This window comes from Rutilus rutilus, assembly GCF_951802725.1.
Source record: "Rutilus rutilus genome assembly, chromosome: 14".
Lineage (NCBI taxonomy): Eukaryota > Metazoa > Chordata > Actinopteri > Cypriniformes > Leuciscidae > Rutilus > Rutilus rutilus.
In genome coordinates, this window is record NC_140219.1 from 454,854 (window position 1) to 480,000 (window position 25,147).

Genomic DNA, 25,147 nt, shown 5'->3' on the forward strand with positions numbered 1-25,147 from the left:
ACTGGACAGAAGAAAGTGCATAAAAAGTGTTTTATTATCATTATTAATATAATTATGAATCACATCCACCCAATGAAAAATGAACCAGAGACATCCAACAAAAACACAGTAAATAAACATCAAGGTAGGGTTAGAAGAGAGCGAAACACTGTCGCTCAAGCTCTCTCTCTCTCTCTCTCACACACACACACACACACACACACACACTCACACGATCTGCTATTTGTTTGATTATTGCTCCCTAACGTTCTCACGGCCACATCAGGGTTCAGGAACACCTCGTGAACTCTGACCCCTGCTTCTGGAATGTCACATGACACAGACTCTGGTCACATGTTTTGTTCTGGAAGGTCAAGTGTTGGATGTCTGTCTGTCTGTGCGTTCTATTGCTGATTTCCTACGGAAGCCCGTTTACACCACACGAGAATCATGCTTTAATTAAATAAATCTCATCTTAATATGTCAATTTAGACTTTTTGTTATAATTATGAAGTCAAGTCAGTTTTGACTTTGTAAGTCCGTGTAAATTTCTCCTTAGTATGTTAATTGACAATTGAGACATAATTATGACTTTCAAGTCAATTTCAGCTCTTTATTTCTACACAATTTCAATTTAGTATATTATACTTCAACTTAGTCGAAATTGCCTCAAGTAAAAATGTCAAAATTTGTCACACTTTTTTTTTTTAAATATAATTATGACTTTTTTAACCATTTTCAACTTAATAGCAATTTCAGCTTAGCATGTGATAATTTTGACTTGTGTAAATTTCTTAATAATTTCGACTAAGTATATTATATTTCACCTTTATAACCCTGATTTCCAGATGTTTTCCTGTGATGTGGTGTGAAAGTGCTTCCACACGGACCCGCCGGAGAAGCGAGAGCAGACGGAGAGCAGCAGGTGATGAACAGACTGAGGAAAAGAGGAAGAGCGACAGAAAGACAGTGAGAGCGAGAGTGTGTTCCTGGTGATCTCAGAGTCGCAGTCTCAGATTTTCAGAGTCCACTGTTTGATGCAGGCGTCGTGAGACGTCGTGACGAGCGTGTTGGCGTTCAGCCAGGCCAGACCGCTGACGTGATGCAGCCGATGGGTGTCTGCGAACACACACACACACACACACACTCTTCATTTACTGAAGTCAGCAGTGGCTACGTTTACATGCAACCAAATGTCTAAAGTGAACTAAAGTCTATGATGTAGAAATAGCGTAATGACGTAGAAATGGTCGCAATGACGTAGAATTAGCGTAATGTAGACATGGTCGTAATGACGTTGAAATAGCGTAATGACGTAGAAATGGTCGCAATGACGTAGAATTAGCGTAATGTAGACATGGTCGTAATGACGTAGAAATGGCACAACGATGTTGAAATAGCGCAATGATGTTGAAATAGTGTAATGATGTAGAAATAGCGTAATGATGTAGAAATAGCGTAATGATGTAGAAATAGTGTAATGATGTAGAAGTAGCGTAATGATGTTGAAATAGTGTAATGATGTAGAAATAGTGTAATGATGTAGAAATAGCGTAATGACGTAGAAATAGTGTAATGATGTAGAAATAGCGTAATGATGTAGAAATAGCGTAATGACGCAGAAATAGCGTAATGATGTAGAAATAGCGTAATGATGTAGAAATAGTGTAATGATGTAGAAGTAGCGTAATGATGTTGAAATAGTGTAATGATGTAGAAATAGTGTAATGATGTAGAAATAGCGTAATGACGTAGAAATAGTGTAATGATGTAGAAATAGCGTAATGATGTAGAAATAGCGTAATGATGTAGAAATAGCGTAATGATGTAGAAGTAGCGTAATGATGTTGAAATAGCGTAATGATGTTGAAATAGTGTAATGACGTAGAAATAGCGTAATGACGTAGAAATAGTGTAATGACGTAGAAATGGCGTAATGATGTAGAAATAGCGTAATGACGCAGAAATAGCGTAATGATGTAGAAATAGCGTAATGATGTAGAAATAGCGTAATGATGTAGAAATAGCGTAATGATGTAGAAGTAGCGTAATGATGTTGAAATAGTGTAATGATGTAGAAATAGCGTAATGATGTAGAAATAGCGTAATGATGTAGAAATAGCGTAATGATGTAGAAATAGCGTAATGTAGAAATAGCGTAATGATGTAGAAATAGCGTAATGATGTAGAAGTAGCGTAATGATGTTGAAATAGCGTAATGATGTTGAAATAGTGTAATGATGTAGAAATAGCGTAATGATGTAGAAATAGCGTAATGATGTTGAAATAGTGTAATGATGTAGAAATAGCGTAATGATGTAGAAATAGCGTAATGATGTAGAAATAGCGTAATGACGCAGAAATAGCGTAATGATGTAGAAATAGCGTAATGATGTTGAAATAGTGTAATGACGCAGAAATAGCGTAATGATGTAGAAATAGCGTAATGATGTAGAAATAGCGTAATGACGCAGAAATAGCGTAATGATGTAGAAATAGCGTAATGATGTAGAAATAGCGTAATGATGTTGAAATAGCGTAATGATGTAGAAATAGCGTAATGATGTAGAAATAGCGTAATGATGTTGAAATAGCGTAATGATGTTGAAATAGCGTAATGATGTAGAAATAGCGTAATGACGCAGAAATAGCGTAATGATGTAGAAATAGCGTAATGATGTAGAAATAGCGTAATGATGTTGAAATAGCGTAATGATGTAGAAATAGCGTAATGATGTTGAAATAGCGTAATGACGCAGAAATAGCGTAATGATGTAGAAATAGCGTAATGATGTAGAAATAGCGTAATGATGTAGAAATAGCGTAATGATGTAGAAGTAGCGTAATGATGTTGAAATAGTGTAATGATGTAGAAATAGCGTAATGATGTAGAAATAGCGTAATGATGTAGAAATAGCGTAATGATGTAGAAATAGCGTAATGTAGAAATAGCGTAATGATGTAGAAATAGCGTAATGATGTAGAAGTAGCGTAATGATGTTGAAATAGCGTAATGATGTTGAAATAGTGTAATGATGTAGAAATAGCGTAATGATGTAGAAATAGCGTAATGATGTTGAAATAGTGTAATGATGTAGAAATAGCGTAATGATGTAGAAATAGCGTAATGACGCAGAAATAGCGTAATGATGTAGAAATAGCGTAATGATGTTGAAATAGCGTAATGATTTTGAAATAGTGTAATGACGTAGAAATAGCGTAATGACGTAGAAATAGTGTAATGACGTAGAAATGGCACAATGATGTTGAAATAGCGTAATGACGTTGAAATAGCGTAATGATGTAGAAATAGCGTAATGATGTAGAAATAGCGTAATGACGTAGAAATAGCGTAATGATGTAGAAATAGCGTAATGACGTAGAAATGGCACAATGATGTTGAAATAGCGTAATGACGTTGAAATAGCGTAATGATGTAGAAATAGCGTAATGATGTAGAAATAGCGTAATGACGTAGAAATAGCTTAATGACGTAGAAATAGCGTAATGATGTAGAAATAGCGTAATGACGCAGAAATAGCGTAATGATGTAGAAATAGCGTAATGATGTAGAAATAGCGTAATGACGTAGAAATAGCTTAATGACGTAGAAATAGCGTAATGACGTAGAAATAGCTTAATGACGCAGAAATAGCGTAATGATGTAGAAATAGCGTAATGATGTTGAAATAGCGTAATGATTTTGAAATAGTGTAATGACGTAGAAATAGCGTAATGACGTAGAAATAGTGTAATGACGTAGAAATGGCACAATGATGTTGAAATAGCGTAATGACGTTGAAATAGCGTAATGATGTAGAAATAGCGTAATGATGTAGAAATAGCGTAATGACGTAGAAATAGCTTAATGACGTAGAAATAGCGTAATGATGTAGAAATAGCGTAATGACGCAGAAATAGCGTAATGATGTAGAAATAGCGTAATGATGTTGAAATAGCGTAATGATTTTGAAATAGTGTAATGACGTAGAAATAGCGTAATGACGTAGAAATAGTGTAATGACGTAGAAATGGCACAATGATGTTGAAATAGCGTAATGACGTTGAAATAGCGTAATGATGTAGAAATAGCGTAATGATGTTGAAATAGCGTAATGATTTTGAAATAGTGTAATGACGTAGAAATAGCGTAATGACGTAGAAATAGTGTAATGACGTAGAAATGGCACAATGATGTTGAAATAGCGTAATGACGTTGAAATAGCGTAATGATGTAGAAATAGCGTAATGATGTAGAAATAGCGTAATGACGTAGAAATAGCTTAATGACGTAGAAATAGCGTAATGACGTAGAAATAGCGTAATGACGTAGAAATAGGCAATGACGTAGAAATAGCGTAATGATGTTGAAATAGCGTAATGACGTAGAAATAGCTTAATGACATAGAAATAGCGTAATGACGTAGAAATAGCGTAATGACGTAGAAATAGCGTAATGATATTGAAATAGCGTAATGACGTAGAAATAACATAATGACGTAGAAATAGCGTAATGACGTAGAAATAGGCAATGACGTAGAAATAGCGTAATGACGTAGAAATAGCGTAATGATATTGAAATAGCGTAATGACGTAGAAATAACATAATGACGTAGAAATAGCGTAATGATGTTGAAATAGCGTAATGACATAAGTATAACATAATTAAAACAAACTTAGACCAAAAAATAATAATAATAAGAAGAAGAAGAAGAAAGAAAGAAAAAAAAAAGTAAAATTCTATAAAAGATTCTTTATATGTACTTGTGCTAAAAATTGCTAAATGCATTCTGGCTCCATAAGTAAGTCCAGAACCGGTCAGTACCTGGAAGCTTGATCCTCTTGTCGGGGTCGCTGACGGTCCACACGTACACCATCATGTCCATCCCACCGGTGGCGAAGTGCTCGTTATCAGGGGACCAGGACAGACACACCACCTTCGCATGGTGACCGTAGAACTCGTTCTTCTCCTGAAACACACACACCTCACACTCACACCACTGATCTGAGGCTGAGATCGACAATAATGAGTTTTCAGAAAAACTCACTGAAAACTCACACCTGTGCCAACACTCATGCAGTCGGCATCAACACAGGCAAGATTATCAATACAACACCACTGAAGAAGACAGACGTGTCCATGAGGATGCACAATAGTTCGTTACTGATGTGCGTCGGTGAGTTTACCGTGTATCCGTCAGCGACGGTGAAAACCGTGACGACCTTCTTCTCATCCGTCACGGCCAGGAACGCTCCATCCTTCGAGTAGCACATGTCCGTCACGGGTCCCTGGACCTCCAGCACCTTCCCATCATGCTTCAGGGTGTTTCCCTGAACAGAGTACAGGCGCACCTTCCCGTCCTACACACACAACATCATCTTCATCAGAACAACTCACTCGATCTGACGAGGTCCAGAGATTCATCACTTCAGAAGAGGGCTGGGAATCAGATACTTGATATCAATGTAACATTTTGATTCCTCTTATCGATTCCTTTGTAAGCATTTCAATATGAGTTTAAACCAGTGAAGCGCGAGAGACTCTGTTTCCTGTGTTCATGAGTATCAGCGTATTGGATCCGTGCCGCTCTTAAAGGGACAGCAGCCTAATATTCCTGCTTTATAATAACACTAATATTCATAATAACACTAATATTCCTGCTCTATAATAACACTAATATTCATAATAACACTAATATTCCTGCTCTATAATAACACTAATATTCATAATAACACTAATATTCCTGCTCTATAATAACACTAATATTCATAATAACACTAATATTCCTGCTCTATAATAACACTAATATTCCTGCCGTCTCTATAACACTAACAAACAACAGAAGACAGAGAAGATTCACTCGTTCTGCAATAAGACTAAATGTGAATAATATTTTAAGTTTTTTTTATTTATTTATCGGAATCGATAAGCAGAATCGAAATTGGAATTGGAATCGGAATCGTTAAAATTAAAACGATAGCCAACCCTACATCTGACTGGAGAAGCGCTAGAGTTCTTATGCTAATATTGCGAGGCCTGTGATTGGTGACTCACGGCTCCGCCCACAGCCACGGCTCCGCCCCCTGGGTGAACAGCAGCAGCTTCGGGCTCGTAGTCCAGAGAGTCCAGCGTGAAGAGCTTCTTCTTATCCTTCAGCAGGACCAGCTGCACACAAACACCTATTACTGCATCACTTCATCTACAGGAACACCACGAACACACACTGCTGGTCCATTAGTCATGTGTAGGGCTCGTTGTGTGTGTTTTATGGCAAAATTAGACTAAATGAACTACTGCACAGCAAATAATGATGTTCCTCCTCAGTGTTTCTGTCTCGTTTTCCAGCACAAATATCTAAACATTCTTAAATCAAGACACATTTACTGGAGAAACAGCAGAATGACTGAAGATATTAAGACTTGTTTTATGAAATGTATCAATGAAGTGAGTTTGGGCTTCAAACAAGAACAAATATCTGCCAATCGAGTCAGAAAAATAATCTTAATTCAAAGGGAATTCTTGTTTTAAGCTCAAACTCACTTGATCATTTTTTTCACCCACAGATTTTAGTTTGTATTTGCCATTGTGTGTGTGTGTGTGTGTGTGTGTGTGTGTGTGTGTGTGTGTGTTTCTGTACCTGTCCAATACACACAGTGACGGCGAGGCCTCCTGGACCGACACTCACACACTTCGGCTGCATGTCCATTTTGATCATATCAGACGCACTAACACACACACACACACACACACACAAGCATTATGAGCTTCAACAAGATCATCATAATATGAGAAAAAAATTGTCATTGCAGTATTTGATTGTTTACTCCTGAAGACATCTATCTGTAGTACAGAAGCCCGTTTCCGCCAATATGAATATGATTCAATATCCAAAAACAATATGATTCTGTAAGTAATAATAACTGATAATCTGAAAATAACTTCTCATTATGGGATTTGTGTGTGTGTGTGATTGACAGTCATGCGCTCACCTGTACTCTCTCTTGCTCAGGTCGGTGTAGCGGACGGTGTCGTCCATACTGCAGGACACCAGCCGGCCCGCGTCGTCCACCGCCATCCGGGACACCAGGTTAGAGTGGCCCTTCCCCAGAAACTGCTCGTTCTCTCCGGTCTCAGAGTCCCAGTAATGTGCAGACGCAGCGTCAAGGAAAGACACACAGACCCCACACTGGACCCCCAGGCACTGGACCCCGCGCACTGGACCCCGCGCACTGGACCCCCCCCGCACTGGACCACCCGCACTGGACCCCCCGCACTGGACCCCGCGCACTGGACCACCCGCACTGGACCCCCCGCACTGGACCCCGCGCACTGGACCCCGCGCACTGGACCACCCGCACTGGACCCCGCGCACTGGACCCCGCGCACTGGACCCCCCCCGCACTGGACCCCCCCCGCACTGGACCCCGCGCACTGGACCACCCGCACTGGACCCCCCGCACTGGACCCCGCGCACTGGACCCCGCGCACTGGACCACCCGCACTGGACCCCGCGCACTGGACCCCCCCCGCACTGGACCCCGCGCACTGGACCACCCGCACTGGACCCCGCGCACTGGACCCCGCGCACTGGACCCCGCGCACTGGACCCCCCCCGCACTGGACCCCGCGCACTGGACCCCGCGCACTGGACCCCCCCCCGCACTGGACCCCCCCCCGCACTGGACCACCCCCCGCACTGGACCCCCCCCCGCACTGGACCCCCCCCCGCACTGGACCCCGCGCACTGGACCCCGCGCACTGGACCCCGCGCACTGGACCCCCCCCGCACTGGACCCCGCGCACTGGACCCCGCGCACTGGACCCCCCCCCGCACTGGACCCCCCCCCGCACTGGACCACCCCGCGCACTGGACCCCCCCCCGCACTGGACCCCCCCCCGCACTGGACCACCCCCCGCACTGGACCCCCCCCCGCACTGGACCCCGCGCACTGGACCCCACGCACTGGACCACCCGCACTGGACCCCCCGCACTGGACCCCGCGCACTGGACCCCGCGCACTGGACCCCGCGCACTGGACCACCCGCACTGGACCACCCGCACTGGACCCCGCGCACTGGACCCCGCGCACTGGACCCCGCGCACTGGACCCCGCGCACTGGACCCCGCGCACTGGACCCCCCGCACTGGACCACCCGCACTGGACCCCGCGCACTGGACCCCGCGCACTGGACCCCGCGCACTGGACCCCGCGCACTGGACCCCCCGCACTGGACCCCGCGCACTGGACCCCCCGCACTGGACCCCGCGCACTGGACCACCCGCACTGGACCCCCCGCACTGGACCCCCCGCACTGGACCCCGCGCACTGGACCCCCCCCCGCACTGGACCCCGCGCACTGGACCCCCCGCACTGGACCACCCGCACTGGACCCCGCGCACTGGACCCCGCGCACTGGACCCCGCGCACTGGACCACCCGCACTGGACCCCCCGCACTGGACCCCGCGCACTGGACCCCCCGCACTGGACCCCGCGCACTGGACCACCCGCACTGGACCCCCCGCACTGGACCCCGCGCACTGGACCCCCCCCCGCACTGGACCCCGCGCACTGGACCCCCCGCGCACTGGACCCCGCGCACTGGACCCCCCCCCGCACTGGACCCCCCCCCGCACTGGACCCCGTGCACTGGACCCCCCCCGCACTGGACCCCCCCCGCACTGGACCCCCCCCCCCCCACTGGACCCCGCGCACTGGACCCCGCGCACTGGACCCCCAGACTAATCTGACTAATGACTCCTGTCTTCATTAGAATTAGTCTCATATCTGAAGTTTGCATCACTGATTGAGTTATCTCCCTGTGTTACTGTGAAGCTGCTTGAAACTGTAAAGCGCTACAGAAATAAAGCAGATTGAGTTGAAGGATATTAATGTGTCCATCATGACTGCCAGAGTAGATGTTCAGTCGTCCGTCCGCTTTATGAACCGTCAGGCACTGGATGGATTTGGTGTGACCCTGAAACAAACACACAACAACCACAATTAACTAAGAACATAAAATAACATTTTCATTCCTTAATATATTAAAACAAAATATAAATAACTTTGCCAAAAGCAAAATTTCTTATTTTCATCTAGTTGATGTACTACACTGACTAAAACTAAAATAAAAACATAATAAAAGCTATATTACGCATTTTAAATAAAATAAAATTTACAAAAACACACAACAAAAAATTTGCCTGAAATAAAAAAAAAAAAATATATATATATATATATATATATATATATTAGTATAATCTATAATAGCATCTTAATGATGCAAAAAATATTTCTCCATTACTCTACTGACATTGTAACTGTCACTTGTACCATAAAATTAAGTAATTTTGTATTAAATACTCAATTGTTTAGTCTCAAAAGTTATAATTGAAGTATAATTAAAACCTTTTTCTTTTTTACAGTACAGCAGTATTATACAGAATGAAAAGCTTGTATCTATTCATATTTTTATCAAAAATCTTTACTATTGGTTATCCTTTATGTAAGTATGTGGATTTTGGAAATATTTAACCAATGAAAAGTATTAAAAAGCTTGTGACTAAACCTCGTAACTCCATTGGCTCCTCAAACTGTCACTCAAACCTCATGATGCACAGTTTGGACTTCTCTGCTCATTTGCAATGCAAAGGTAAATGAAGAACTGTTTGTTTAAAGGTGCAGTGTGTAAGTTTTAGCGCATCTAGTGGTGAGGTTGTGAATTGCACCCGGTGGCCGACAGGAAGTGATGTCGTCGTCTGAGACAGCAGAGAGTCGCCAGTTAAGCGGTTTCTTTACAAAGATAAATTAAGACATTATGTTTACTTAATTATTCAGTAAAACGATGTTATTGTTCATCATGGTGTCAGTGCTGTATCCGCTGACTTTAGCTGAAGCTTCTTATCATGAAGAACAACATAGTGACGAAACACGTTTGTCCGCTCAGGGCCACCGTAGAAACATGTGGATGTAAGCGGACCCGCGGTGTGTGTAGAGAGAAATGCTCATTCTAAGCTAATAAAGTATAATGGTTTATTATGCAAGGTCTTTATTCACCACTGAAAACATAGTTATGAATATGATATTGCATTTCAGTCATTTTTGATGATTTCGGTCTCACCTTGATGGTGCGCAGGGGCCGGTCGGGGTTGCTCTTGTCCAGGTAGTTGATGAACCCTGACAGAGAAATACTGAGCAGGTGATTCTTCTGCCACAAGCAGCCCAGCTGCTGGTCCAGCACATCTGAGCCCAGGTTAAAGGTCGTGACCCCTGTCCCAGTGCCCACGTCCCACAGCTTCACCGTCTTATCCCCCGATGCGGAGATCAGCTGCGTGCTGTCGGGACTCCAGCTCACCTGAGGAAGAGACAAGGAAGGGTCACACAGTGCTTTACAGTCAAACATTTAAATAATAATAATATTAATAATAATAATAAAAAACGAATAAAATAACAGCTGAACAAATACCATCAAACACCATAGACATGTAATAAAGGCCAAACCATATGGTTAATTAAAAGCTTTTTAAAAGCTTCCACAGAAGCCATAGTTCTCAGTCTGAAGGGAGAGTTGAGGCCACACACACCGTGTTCTGGGAAGGGTTAAAGGTCACGGCCTGAGGACCTGAGACCGGCCGGGGCGTGTGCGTGTAGTAAACCCGGGATGTAGAGGGTGCGTGACCAGGAGAGGCTCTGTAAGTAATGACTAAAATTGTAATCATCCTCATCCTCATCCTCATCCTGGCTGCGTTTACAGGCTCAGCTTCTGTTTCAGTCGGACTGATTCATTCCTGTTGATGAGTCTGAGCGTTTACAGGAGCGCTGAACATGTGATCGGCTGATGTGTGTGTGTGTGTGTGTGTGTGTGTGTGTGTGTGTGTGTGTGTGTCACAAGCTTACGGCTGATGTGTGTGTGTGTGTGTATCACAAGCTTCTGATCGGAATATATTCTGACATGCGCACACTGCACGAATATACAGAGTTTCCTGATGTTTGCGCATAATAACTATTCATACATTAGTTCTTTATTTGTTTTAAACAGCAGACTTAATATTTATCCATTTCTGGTCATAATTTGGAGATAATGATCATATGAGCCGTTGTGCCGCTGTTTCAGCCACTATCTCAACGTCATTACGCTATTTCTACGTCATCGCACATGCGCAGTCCTTTCAGTTTCGGATCTCGGTCCGATCAAGTGTTTACATGTTCTCTGGAATAAATCACTCCTTTCAATCTGATCGAGACTTCACTGGGATCGAGCTCAAGCGGATCGATTAAGGCGTTTATATGAAGGCTTTTCAGTCCGACTGAGCCGTCAATGGGCTCTATACACGATCGCTTCCACGTTCTGTCTCCGTTACATCCAGTGACGCGCCGGAAGCCGGTTTTGCATTCGGTGGAGATAATGGCAAATTACAGTCTCTGTTTACAAGAACTTTCAGCGGTAATGTAGTGATGTTAACCGTATCGTGAGGCAGGTAGCCGTCACACCTGAGAGTAAGAAAGAGAAGGGCTTTAAATCATATTTTTCGAGCTACATCGACAACTTTGAGGGTGAGCATTCTCTCATATCATGCGAAATCCGACAAGCGAATCGGTTTCTAAAATCATTGTCTCCGTTTCTGAGAAAATTCATTTTATGAAAGTTTTGCTGCTAGCCCACTCCGCTAGCCCACTCCGCTAGCCCACTCCACTAGCCCACTCCGCCGCTAGCACACTCCGCTAGCACACTCCGCTAGCACACTCCGTTAGCCCACTCCGCTAGCCCACTCCGCTAGCCCACTCCACTAGCCCACTCCACTAGCACACTCCGCTAGAGAACGCGCTATGCGGAAGTAAAGACGCTGGCTGAGATTCTACCGGAAGCACGTCAGCAGTGTTCGTGCACAGAGCGTATCCCATCACTAACGCATGATCTGGTGTGTAAATGCCCAACACTCACCGCGTAAATGCCCCCGTCATGAGCCTTCTCTCCTCCCAGAGATCCCAGCTTCTCTCCGCTCTTCCCATCGTACAGGAAAATCTGGACCGGAGGAAGAAACAAGAGTGAACAAGGCAAAATAAGTGTTTCAGAGCAGCTTTACAGAGATAACAGGAGAATGATGCAACACCGTTTGTTTCCAGAAGAAAACAGCGTCCCAGTCCAGCTTAAGTCAGCTCAGTGATGTTCATTTTTGTTGTAAAAAAGTTCTTAATTTAATTCATTTATTTATATATATATATATCCATCGTCCAGCTCAGCTCAGTTCAGTTCTCATATAATGGTGTCAATGCAGGAGATCAATAATATTGATGAATATTAAGTTAAATGTCCCTGACTGAGCAAGATAAAAGCCAAAGGCGGCAGGAACCAGAACTCCATCAGTACCAGAGTGGAGTAAGCCCTCCGCGTCTCACCTGTCCGTCAGCACCAGCCGATGCGTAGCGGTTCCCGTCAGGAGAGAAGCGCACACAGTTCACGAAGCGACTGTGATCCTGCAAACACACACACACACACACACACACACACACCACAGTAATTATGAATCAGAATAACTTCCTCTTGCAGCGTCTCTTCTCTGATGATGTGGGCGGGGCTATAACCTGTCACTCACATGACATCAGCCAATAGGAAACCACAACCATCCAATCAATTCCCCACAGACACAATCAAGCCCCGCCCACATGTGTTCTTGTCCCAGAAGCGCTTCACTGGATACACGAGGAGAGAAGACCAGCGCGATCATGCTGACTTTAACACAATCTGAACTGGCAGCGACGACTGCTTGATGAAAATATGACTCTTTTAAGTTTCAGAGCAAATACTTAGAGATTCTTTGTTACTAAAAATATCTTCTCTGATTTATAAGTGGCATTAGACTTGGTAAATATGAATCTGATTCATTTCTAAGAATCAGTTTAATTCTACGAATCAATTCCAAATGGTTCCAGAGAAGAAAAAAAAAAAAAAAGACCAGCACAACTTCCCTTTAATGCGACTCTAAAGAAACAAAAAAAGTGTGCGTGTGAGAAATGAGCAGATAGTGATCGTCAGGGTAGGAGCGGCTCGTCCTCTATAAACACACCAGATCTCCACTCAAGATTTCATTCCTTTCCATGACTTTACAGAACCAGCATTCCCTCATACGCAGGGTTACTATGGTGGTTACTATGGTTACTATGGTTAGGCCGGGTGCAGTTTTTGATTAATCGTCGGATCGAGGTTATTTATTCTAATCACAGTTATTAGAGATAACTACAATAATTGTGAAGCGCAAATTTAATTCAAATAAGAGAATTTTAAGGGTTTTAAGAAATGCCATAAATATGCACAAAATAAATAAAGAGCTTTACTCATATTTAAATAATTATATAAACAGCAACAAGTAAATCATGAGGACTCATTTTATTAAAATGTGTATTATATAGGACTTCAAGTAAGCTTGCACTGACTCAAACACAACAGAATTAAGCCATTAATCAAATTTTTTTGTATGACAGTTAATCATCAGCACAAGCTTGATGAGGGCCTCGCCTCCTCTTCATCTGAGCTGTTTAGCTTATCTTTAATCATCTTAAAGGGGACATATCATGAGAATCTTCCCCGTGTGCAAGTGCTGTAATCCGTGCTTCTACCGACACATGTGGGATTACAAATGTAAGAATCTGTTTAAGATCAGCTGATCTTATGTCCTTACATAACATGACATGAAAAACTAAGGTAGAGTTCATTGACTTTAGCTTTAAAGGTTATGATGATGACATCAGCAGCGAGAGATTCCTGCCAGTCCTGTTCTCTCTATCGGGAGTTAAAGGAGTGGGATTACTGGGACTCTCAGCCTCTGTCTTTACAGGACAGGACTGTTGGACAGATCGTACACTGATGAACAGGAGAACGCGAGCCGTCGTTCTCAGCGTCGTCAAAATAAAAGTCACTACAACCAGCGTGTCTCACGTCTCTTCAGAGTTCGAATGCAAGCAGGAAAAGGTTCCTAGTGGAACCATTAGTTCTCAGGGAACCATCCTGGTGGCCCGTTCCTATAACTATCCTGTGCGAAAGCCCCTCATGTAACTCCACAACAACTACAGAAATGTCTCCACTAACATTCAGAAGCTCTTCCTGAGTCTCTCCGTAAGGCTGCACTCGCTACTGGTGATTCTGGGATTCTGGATGAGTGAGATTGGCCTGTTGTGTTATTGCTGGAGTTTCTGAAGCTCGTGTAAAGACTCCGCCCTCTTCTGGACGGAGGCGGAGCTAAAGCTCATTTGCATTTAAAGGGACACTCGTTCACACCCAAAACGGGGCAAATTTGACAAGCTGTAATAAATGATCTGGGGGGTTTTTGAGCTGAAATGTCACACACACATTGTGGGGACACCTGTTGAGAAAGGGCCTGATGTGTCACCTTTACAGAGTAAACGAGTGTGAGCATGACTTACGCTCATGGTGCACTTGAACTTGAAGGGTGGGCCCTCGAGGAAGGTGGTGCAGTTGTCGTCGCTGCCCGTGACCAAACGATACGGCCTCGTCTGTTTAATGTCAACGCTGTTGATGATCTTACTGTGACCCACGATCTCTCCGACAGACGAGCCCGAATCCCACAGGAACACCGCGCCGAACCTGCACACACACACACACACACACACACACACACACACACACACACACACACACACACAGGAAAGCGTCAGCGCTGGGCGATATGACCAAAAATTGATATCACTGTATATTTCAAAATTATACCGGTTTCACGGTATATGACGGGGTTTGACTGGGTGTTACCACATTATCTACTGATACTGCAGAACGCCCTATTGTCATGAATGAATATTGTAGAAAAATTCCACACTAGTATTAATACAGGTTTGCAGTGTTTATAAAGTGATCCAGCAGGAGGCGTTCTGTTGGGTGCAATTCACAACCTCACCACTAGAAGCCACTAAAATTACACACTGCACCTTTAAGCGGCATACACCGGTTTTGCGGTATATTAAAAATTAATATCATAACAAAAATAAACACCGGTATTCGGTATGAACCAGTAAACCGGCCAGCACTAGGACAGCGTTAGCACTGGCGTCGGGCTGGCTTAGGGGCGTGGCCTGCACCTGTCACTCACTTCTCTCGCCCCTCCCCCACCACGGCCACTCTCTTGCTGTCTTCGGTCCAGGCGATGTCCTTGATCTTCCCACCGAACGGCTGGTACTCGTACTTCAGCAGGTGCTCCTTCTGCGTCGTGTCCCAGATGCGGATCTTCCCTGACACGTCTGCGCGGGAAAGAGGAGGACACGGTTAAGAGCCGCTAATACGCCGCGACGGAGATCGGACGGGTCGGCACTCACCGCCGGACGCGATGTAGAATCCGCTGGGAGAGTATTTCGCCACGATCACCGGATGCGGGTGTTCGGTGTAGACGTCTGCGATCGCAGGGTTCTGCGGGAGAGAGTTATTAAAGAGTTAACGCCACTGAAACACCATCAACATTCAGAAAATACACTATATAATCACTTCAACAATCTTCGTATGGCCATCAAAAAACGATCCATCCAATTATTAAATTAATGTACTATATTTTCGTTTTGATAGTTTTTTTAATCTAATATATGAATTTATTTTATGGTCCTAAATTATATTTATAAAGTAATTATAATCCATTTATTGACTTTTTGAGCATAAAATTTCCAGATTAAATTGTGGTAAATCTTGAATGCTTGATCTTGGTCTCTTTTTAAAGACACTTGGCAGATTAAAATCTTAAAGTTATAGAATTTTAAGTTTATTGTTATGAAAATCTTTTTTTTTTTTAAATACTATTTTCATCTTTTATATGAAATATATGTTCTAAAACACGCTTTCCTCTAAAACCGGGAGAAAAATCAAAGTCATAAATCTGACCAAGTTGTGTGAGGTTAATATCTCAGCAAATGAGCGTTCAGTGAGATGTTGTTCGGGCGCAGTACCAAACGCTTCCACTAGAGGAAACTCATTTCCTATTCGTTTCCAATGCGCTAATTTTTGACCATAAGCAGCACAAGCGTAAATATTTAACATTGCTCATGTCCATTATTTATTTTTGTGTGTTCACGACAGCAAGCAAAAAAAAAAAAAAAAAAAAAAAATCAATGATCAACTTAGTTTGTAAAAAAACAGCCATAAGTCTTAATATCAACTTTGCATATATTGACTTCAGCTCATGTTAAATATGGTATATTTCACACATCACACATGCAAGAACAAAAAAAACTATTTACAGTACCTTTATAAATTGAATATAGTTAAAAGTTTAAAAAAACTTTGCTGAATTTTTTCGTAGAAAACATATGGTGGGTTCAGATAATTTCATAAAGTTCGCATTTGATTGCACATGAACATCACAATGTCGTAATTACGAGTCGGAAACCTGGAACTTTCTTTAAGTTTAAGTTTAAAATTAAGTTGCATGTACGAAACACATAGGATTATATGACTAAAATAGAATAATAATAATTTCCTTCAGAAATGGAATTAAAACACACCTGATGCACATTCTTTATTCATCATTTTGTAAAAGTAGAGTTTTTAAATAATAATTATTTGAATCTCCATCTCGCTCCACTCCTGACTCCATGAGGATCTTACCTCGATGTTCCTGATGATCACGCTCTTGCCGTTGGTGTACAGGAAGTTGTTCCCCTTGGGGTCTCCGCCCAGGACTTTGGCCACGCCCCTCTCCATGTGCGGCAGGCTAGCGAACACGTGCTCTGCGCGACACGGAAAATAATCAATTCTGAGTGCAATTCTTGAAAAATTCTTTAAGTTGTTGCTTGAACATCTTATTTTAGCGTAATACAACAAATATGACAAATCTTTAAAATAACTTTAAGGGCCCGTTCACACCAAGAACGATAACTATAAAGATAACTATATTAACGACTAGCGGACGATATCGTTCTGTTTATTCTAGCGCGTACAACTTTCTTCTTAAATTAGAAAATAAGAATTTTACTAGTAGCCCGTTAACCGTCAGTTTCCCGGTAGCGAGACACTTGTCGCGCATTTTAATTGGCTTTACCCGCCCAATTCACATAATTTAATTAGTAATCATCATAAATGAGGTATTATTCAAAAGCGTAAACACTCAAAATTCATCCTGTGAAAACCGTTTCGAAATTGGATGTTACGTTACCATGGAAACGGTACCTTAAACTCTTTTAGCGGCTCAATTTTTTGTGATATCAACTTCAAATTTGGTTAGCCTGACAGCTTTGAGTTCTAGCGATTTTAGTGCGCGTTTTTTTCTTAAAAAAATCATTCATTCCTTAAAATATCTTGAATGTAACTCGACACCCTTTCATATGAATATGCAAATGAGCCCCGCCTCCACTCACTCACAGCAGCTCAGAGTTGACGATCACACATTGATCTGATTGGTTACAAGGTAGTTTGTGACGTCAGAAACACCAGCGATTTCAAAGCGTGTGTTTGAGACTGTCTTTGGTTCACTGCAGTTTTAAGGAGGAAATACTCAGCAATGGTGTCGACTTATGAATTTACACATGCTTTGTCTTAAAGCAGATTAAAAACACCACAAAGGGAACTTTAAACGTTTTACACTTTTATATTTAGAAGTGCTTTCACTTCTTCTTTAAAGAGACGGACTTCAGGTCTGGATTAACGCGTTTCACTGACAGTTACTGAGTGACAGTTACAAGTTCTTAATGTTTTGAACTGCAGAAATAACGACAGTTTTTCAAACACACCCCGTCTGCCATTGGTCAGTCTGACAGGTAGTCCCGCCCCAAACACGCTATTGGTCGACTCGGTGTCAGACTGATCATGATTCTCAAAACCAACACAAAAATCAGTGTTTGGATCGAGTCACACAATCACAGTTTAACACTCTTAGGGCAAAAATATAGACCATAGAATTACATTCACCTCTGCATAGTAAGTTAAATATACACATACTTTAAACTGCAGCGCTTCAGACACGTCCACAAAATAACCTCCCATTACAATACCACATTTCTGGACACGCGTAATGGTATTACCATGGTATTCGTTGGAGAAATATGGAACATGGATATTCAGCAGAGTAAAACAGGCCAGTAACACACACACACACACACACACTCACTCACTCACTCACATACATATACACAGACGCACGCGCAGTGAGCAGACAGACAACGACTGTGACTTACTCAGCTCGTAAGACATATCGGCTTTATTTCCCTCCGGTGAACGAAAGATTGAAAGATTGAATGAATAAGGGAGTGTGTGTTTGGGTCCGTCCGGATCTGAGCACTTCCGTCACTGAACGCGGAAGAGGCGGCGGCGCGCGCACGGCTCGGCTTTGCCCATATATGGTAAAGATGGTTCGGGCTCGATCAGACATGCGCGCACACGCCCGGAGGAAGTGACGTGTAACGGGAGAAAGTGCGTGATGATGGTGTTTATGATCACAAACCATTAAAATGAATGTAAAAAAATATTTATCATCTATATTTACCGAAAGATAATATTATATAAAGTTATATAAAGTCTCTTTCCTTTTAAGATACAGTGCTTACTATTATTATTTGGTTGCAACCCTATCCCTTATGTTTTATTAGCAGCCATAAGTGGGATAATGTACATTCAGCTGATCCTTCTTTCAAAATACACTACTTCGCTCCCTGAACACACATGCTGACTGTATATCATTCTTACTGTATACAGGAATTGCTTTATATATGAAAATTGGAAACAAACTTTGTTGCATTATTTTCCTGTTATCTCTGTAAAGCTGCTTTGAAACACTCTGTATTGTAAAACACGCTATATAAATAAAGGTGACTTGACTTTACTGTATATGATGAATCATTGCAATAAAGGAAACAGTGTTTGAGCATGTGTGTATTCTAGCAGGCTTGAGTCATCTTTACACTCATCTGTGTCATATAGCTGAAATAAACATGATTTAGTGCAGCAATTTAAACCCTGACATTCAAGCTTACAGTGCAGTCACTGAAATTAGCATTTAAAATAAAAAACACGGACTTGGCAACACTGCCATCTGGAGCAAGAACAAATGTAGGGCAATTGATTGGATGGGTGTGGTTTGCTATTGATGGATCACTTGAGTGACAGGTTGCCACGCCCTCACGCCTGTAAACACGTCATCAGAGGAGAGCCCATAGCGCTGTAAGAGGGAGGGGAAGCTATTTTGATTTTAAAATTATGTGCGCGGTTAAACAATGTATGTGTGTGTGTGTGTGTGTGTGTATATATATATATATATATATATATATATATATATATATGAATGTGTATTACACTACTATGGACCAGCATGTAATAATAACAACCATCAGAAGATCTCAAGTTTGTTCTGATAAACTGGAATACGTGTGAATTCAAGATACTATCGCACATAACAGTCTTGCTCCTGTCTTTTCTTCTGTTATCGCATGAACGCCATCTTGGTTGATGTTATGTAAACTGAGAACTCGTACAACTTCAATACTGACGAATCTAGTGACTAAACCAGACTGTACTTTACGAGAACAGATGCTCTGAGATCCGTGTTCTGTGGTAAATCGCCGTAAAGTGCGAGAAAACACATGTTTTTGAGCCAAACGCTTGTGCTGGCTCACTGAGACATGCGGGTGCCCGCGTGAGCTGTAGAGATCTACTGCAGCCAGCAGCCAATCAGAGGCCCGCGTCGCGTCACGTGCTCAGTCAGTGCACGCGCACCCTCTCTCACAATCTGCGCGGTCACAGCGGTGAGCGGTGGAAAAAAGCAAACAATGCACGCGACGCTGCCAAGAAAACATCGATCAATGGACGCATTTAACGCACCGATCGCTCTTTTGAGAAGAAGAAGAGAGTTTTAACGCAAGGTTAGTGTTTAAACGCATTGTTGTTTTTCGCCTGGTGCACGCGCGTCATAGCGGCCGCGTGCGGGGTTCGGCTCATGACGAGCACACGCAGCACTTAGGCACGCACGAAATGCGTGAATGCTCGTTTTGTTTACATAGCCTTAGGGAAATGAGGGTTACATGTGTGCTGTTCATCCAATCTCCTCCTCCTCTTTTTCTTCTGAGAGAGCACAGCCGTTAGATGCATGCCCATGCTTATATGGGTTTATTAATGCATTTTAAATGCACACTATAAGCCCTCATAAATAATGTGCTGCTTCTTTTGTGAAAAACATTACTCAATTTTCCTCAGAAATTGCACGATTTATTATTTATTAAATGTGCTTGTGTGCTTTTTATAGTGTTTAGAAAATAAACATCAACAAAAAGATCCAAGTGATTTATTGGATTGATTGCTCTACACATTAATATAAGTGTAGTTTGTAAGTTGCAGTTCAGTTGTGTTTGTGATTTTAACTAGAAACTGACACTCATTTAATTAAACAACATTGACTGTATTCTTGCAGTTTTCGTATGACTATATTTATCTTACAAATTTCTTATTTTATCTGATTTACAGACAATCAAAAGGTCAGTTACACATTGTATTTGTATATAAAATTAGGCTATTATTGCTTAAAGTAATAATGTTCAAGCACATGAGTTTGTCATTGGTGAACAGGTTTGAATATCAAAGATTAATGTAGTCACTATTGTTCAGAAAATTTAGTGAAGAACATTTTTAAGTCAAAATTAAATGTTAAGATGTGATGAATGCAACTCATCTGCACACATTGGAGGACAAAGGATTGCTATACTAAAGATTTGAACATTTATAGCTTAAAATCTTATTTTAAAAAAGTGAAATTGATGGTGATATTCGAGAGTTTGACATGTAGACCCAAAACTGGACGTTTTAGACCATGTCCTGTCACTGTATGAGATTATTACCCATAAATCCTGGCACACCGTACTTGATGGTCATCAGCCGTTGAGGTTTCTCATCACACACATGACCAGCGTCGGCCGATAGTGAGCCTCCGTTCTGACGTACAACCCAGAAGCGCTGCGCTGTTACGCTACGTGAACTCACTCAGATCGAAGAATGATCTGGCTTGATGTAATTTCAAACAAAATCAGGCCAAAACTAATTTCGTTTGGAGTTCGAAAAAGCTTTCCAAGGCGAACAATCCTGAAATGTTCACGAACTACCATTGGTCCGTGGCGATTACATAATAGGTGGGTGTGGCTCAGAGGCTCCGCCTTCTTAGAGGTGTTTATTTCTTTGCGTTTAGACGTCCACGAGTAACACACTGGAGAGCCGTTTCACAGTAGAAGCTGAATCTGTAATTCTCACTGGAAGCAACACTGACACTGTTTTCCATGTTTAATACTGAAAAGCTGCTGCTTTAAAGTGATCCATTGTATAAAGTGCTGTGTAAATAAACGTAACTTGACTGGAGTGCCAAATTGCATCCGTGTCGCTAGATATTTTGAACTTCTTTTTTAGCGAAAAAGAACTTCGCCTTGAGTATTTCAGTGCCTTTAGATCTCTATAGACGTGTTTTTGTAGAAGATAACCAATGAAAGATGGTTTTGTTAATCAGTTGCTGCTTATTGATACTTTGTGAAATGTATTTCTGTCTAATTTCCTCTTTTTTCCCCATTATGCAGGTACAAACTAACAGCGTACCTTCGACCTCCTGAGCTTAAAGAAAGGCATCTTTACTTGAAGAAACAGCCAGTGTGGATTGCTTATATTTGCTGTAATATAACAGGGATTGTTAACCTGATGTGTTGACTATGCGTTCACAACAAAGTTTCATGGCGTTCATGAGCAACAAGGACAGTGCTATACCTAAAAAAGACATTGATCGCCTGTGCTGTGCAAAATGCCGATTTTCAACGAAGGACACGGACCTGTTTGAGAGGCACGTTTCCCATCATAAAGAGGTCACGTTCTCCTGCGCTCTCTGCAGTTACGTTTCCTATTCTAAAACTGAGTCTCAGAAACACGTCGTCTCGCACACGGGCTCGTACCCGTACAGGTGTAGCTTCTGCTCGTACGGAGCGGTGCGGAGGGACTACATGGTCAAACATATTCTTCGTATACACAAGAGACACGCAGAAGAAGGCTTCATAACGGATTTTACTGTATCCACGCCAGACGTCCCTGAAACTCTCGGGATATCAGGTTGGCCTGAAGGGAACGACCAGTGTGCAATTCCCAATTCCCAAGTCGAACATCCGAGTGGAAGTCAACCCAGAGTCAACAAATCATCTACTTTTGGTCGAGCAGTGAGCCAAACTAGCGGTAGACGTGTGCCCTTCAGTTTGCCAACGCCAAGTGTCACCAATACAACTCCGGTTTCTAAGACACAGTTCACCAGTGCTATTCCCAGCTGCACTTCAACCGCAAGTCACTCGTTAGGCAACGCGCCTCAAGTGGTTCTAAGATCACGGGAGGAAAACGGCATCCTATCAAACTCCCTGCTCGGTGTCGATGGTCAAAGTAAGGTGGTTGGTAAAATAACCACTTCGGAAAAGCCTACTCTGAAAGTCCCATTCGCAAGAGTCCAGGTTAGTTCTACTGCACCAGTGCGGCAAAGCCCGAGAGTCCCTGAAAGGGCTGTGCTTTCGAAGACCATTCCCAGAATCCGGATCCCACCCCCTGTTGACATGAACACTCCGCTCAGAACACTGCTTAGCATGCCCTTGTCCAAGAGGAATGTTCCAAATGTCCAAATGGATCAGAGGGCTAGTCAGTCCACAACAGGGATTAACGTTACAACGCTGAAAACGAGTACAAATCCCAGTGGTCCGATCAGAAGTCCACAGCACTCCCCTGTCGAGAAGAGCAATCAGTCAAAGACAAACTCCAGAATACTTGTAGGATCATCAGCTGAGACATCAAGTCCGTTATCCAGTGTCCAAGTGGAACTGTTAGCGCCGTTGAACCAGCCAATTCAACACAACAAGCCTTTGACAGTGTCCTGTCCAGAGGAGATCAATATCCCTGCCGGGTGTTTGGTGGAATTGGTTGAGGTGAAAAATGTCAATGGGACTCGGGAGCTGGAGCTACGGTTGATCCCGCCGAATGGAGTCCCGCAAGACCAGAAGCCTGAGGAAAGACCTTCACCAGTCACTACTGGAGGCAAACTGTCCTTCAAATGTCAAGTTGCTGCCACTGCCAAAGGGTGTCCAGTCAGCCCGTCCACGTCTTCAGTGGCGCACAAGGTCAAAGAGCAGCAGCCTTCATCATCCACTGATGTCCAGAGGATCACAAGCACAGTTAGTTCAGTACACAAACCACAGAGTTCTTCAGAGACACCAGCCAGGAGCAAGTTCAACCTGAAGCCCAAAGATCCCGGGAGCAAGCGATCAGCGGCGGCTCGTGACGTCGTGACTCTCAAGGGCCCAGAGTTGAGTTCCGAAGGCCTTCCCGTGATCTCTTCGGTGTTCTCTCTCTGTCCTACACCTGCTTCGACTCAAAGCAAGGAGCCAAAGGAAGACGTGGGAAGTGCAAAGCAATCGCTGGTCTGTAGTTTTCTGATTAAAAAGGAGGAGGAACTTGAGGAGAAACACAAAGATGCTTCTTTGCACCTCAAAGAAACTAAGACAGAGGTTGAGAATACTGAAGGCTCTACACTATCAAAGACTTGTGGACGAGTGAAAACCCCAGCTGGAAAAACCCTAAACACAAGTCCTTTAAAACAAGCTCCAAACCTGACGGTGGCTCAACCGTTGGTGATGCCAAACCAGAGCGTCGTCCCATCAGACAAGGACAACATTTCACATCAAGACAAGGGACATTTTGAATGCGAGTCTAGAAGGAACTTGGATTGCCAACAACAACAACGTCGCATGTATCCCAAAGTAGCTTTGGTGAGGATCCCGAGTTCTTTGTTGGAAGCCTCGAAGAAGCTTCCGGAAGCGCCAGTACGAGAGGAGAGCTTGACGGCACGGCCGGTTCTCTGCTGCACGTTAAGTGAGCAGAACGTGTCCGGTGGCCCTTCAGTCGCCATCAAGCTGATACTAAAGAGAGACTTTCGTGAAAGTCAAGAGAAGATCCAAGACTCGCCGCCGCGTAAAAAACACAAAAAGGAAAAGAGAAAAGCCAAAAAACGTCGGTCCTCGTCGTCGGTTGAGACGGGCCTTCCCCGTTTCCCATCCAAAGGTCAAAGAGAACTGAGGTTAACTCCTCTGAAAGCGGATCAGCTCGTCAAGATTCCCGGTCCGAACCAGCCGGTCGTGGTCCTGAACCATCCGAATCCTTCAATTCAAACATTCAATGTTGGCGTCCAAACGCTGAAGAACTTCAAGTGGATACGCTCGACGGATCACGAGCGGGAACAACCCATGCGGAAACAGCCTTCGCTCAAGATGAAACTCAAGAAAGTCCACGGAGAGAACTATCAGGTTGTGGAGCTGGTCCTCAACGGACTCTCGGACAAACATCTCTTCTAAACTTTCCCCTCGTATGCTGGTATCAGATTTTTATAATGATGCAATTGTAGAGAAACCTGACCCAGTGTGAGATTGGAAGTTTAATGGTCAATAAAACTCCCTAATTGGTGGACGATAGTATTAATACACTGATAAACATTTCATTAGACTGACATATTTGAGCTACACTAGTTGTATCTAGTTGGCAATAAATTTAACTTGTCCAGCATTACTTACCCTGTCCCACTCGACAGCTGCAATGACTAACATCTTCTTTGTCTTGAAACTGTAAAACTGAACTGTGCCAATATGTAGATGTTAAAACTGAAACAAAGAGGTTTTAAACAACACTAATGTCTGTTTTAGGATGTTGTGTGATGATCATTTGTCATGATTGTACAGGCTCATTTTAAACACAAGTCACGTTTGTATACGTCATGTGTTTGCAGTTTCACAGATGTTCATTAGACATCAGCGTCGATGTGGTGATTTGTGTGCAGTGATTCATGGGTGAGGTTTGGTCTGATCCACAATGCTCTGGCACACTTTACCCCGGATGCACAGACAAGGCTTAATCTAGTCCCAGACTAAATGCATGTTTGAGCTGTTTCAACTAAAGGCAAATCTTGCCATTGTTTTGTCTCAAGATGCACATCAGTAATGTTTTTTTCTTCTCTAAGGCACGTTTATAAAAGCTTCTTAAATGTCCTGATAAAGGTCTAACCTTGGCTTACTCTAAACCCTGGCTTACTCTAAACCCTGGCTTACTCTAAACCCTGGCTTACTCTAAACCCTGTCTGTGACACCGGGCCGTCGTCTTTTGTGAAATCCAAACATATGACGTATAGTTCAAGTGTTTTT

The 25,147-nt window shown here is 43.0% G+C and overlaps 2 protein-coding genes across 2 annotated transcripts in view; one reads left to right on the top strand and one right to left on the bottom strand.

The window, feature by feature from the left end:
• Positions 1-16: 16 nt before the first annotated feature.
• Positions 17-18,287, bottom strand: wdr1 (WD repeat domain 1). Its single transcript, XM_084429849.1, has 15 exons — positions 18,143-18,287; positions 16,578-16,699; positions 15,302-15,392; positions 15,079-15,226; positions 14,399-14,579; positions 12,377-12,454; positions 11,922-12,002; positions 10,101-10,334; positions 8,868-8,957; positions 6,970-7,124; positions 6,618-6,705; positions 6,035-6,145; positions 5,167-5,340; positions 4,805-4,949; positions 17-1,098 (listed from the first exon to the last, which is right to left on the bottom strand). Exons 1-15 carry the CDS (start codon positions 18,156-18,158, stop codon positions 992-994), a joined length of 1,821 nt encoding a protein of 606 aa, XP_084285975.1. The 5' UTR covers positions 18,159-18,287; the 3' UTR covers positions 17-991.
• A 1,326-nt stretch (positions 18,288-19,613) lies between these two features.
• znf518b (zinc finger protein 518B) overlaps positions 19,614-25,147 on the top strand; it is a 5,932-nt gene continuing 398 nt past the window's right edge. Inside the window, exons 1-2 of the mRNA XM_084430268.1 lie at positions 19,614-19,822; positions 21,515-25,147. The exon at positions 21,515-25,147 is cut by the window's right edge and continues 398 nt beyond it. Coding sequence (XP_084286394.1) covers positions 21,644-24,307 — 2,664 coding nt within the window. The 5' untranslated portion in view covers positions 19,614-19,822; positions 21,515-21,643 and the 3' untranslated portion in view covers positions 24,308-25,147. The remainder of the gene's footprint in view (positions 19,823-21,514) is intronic.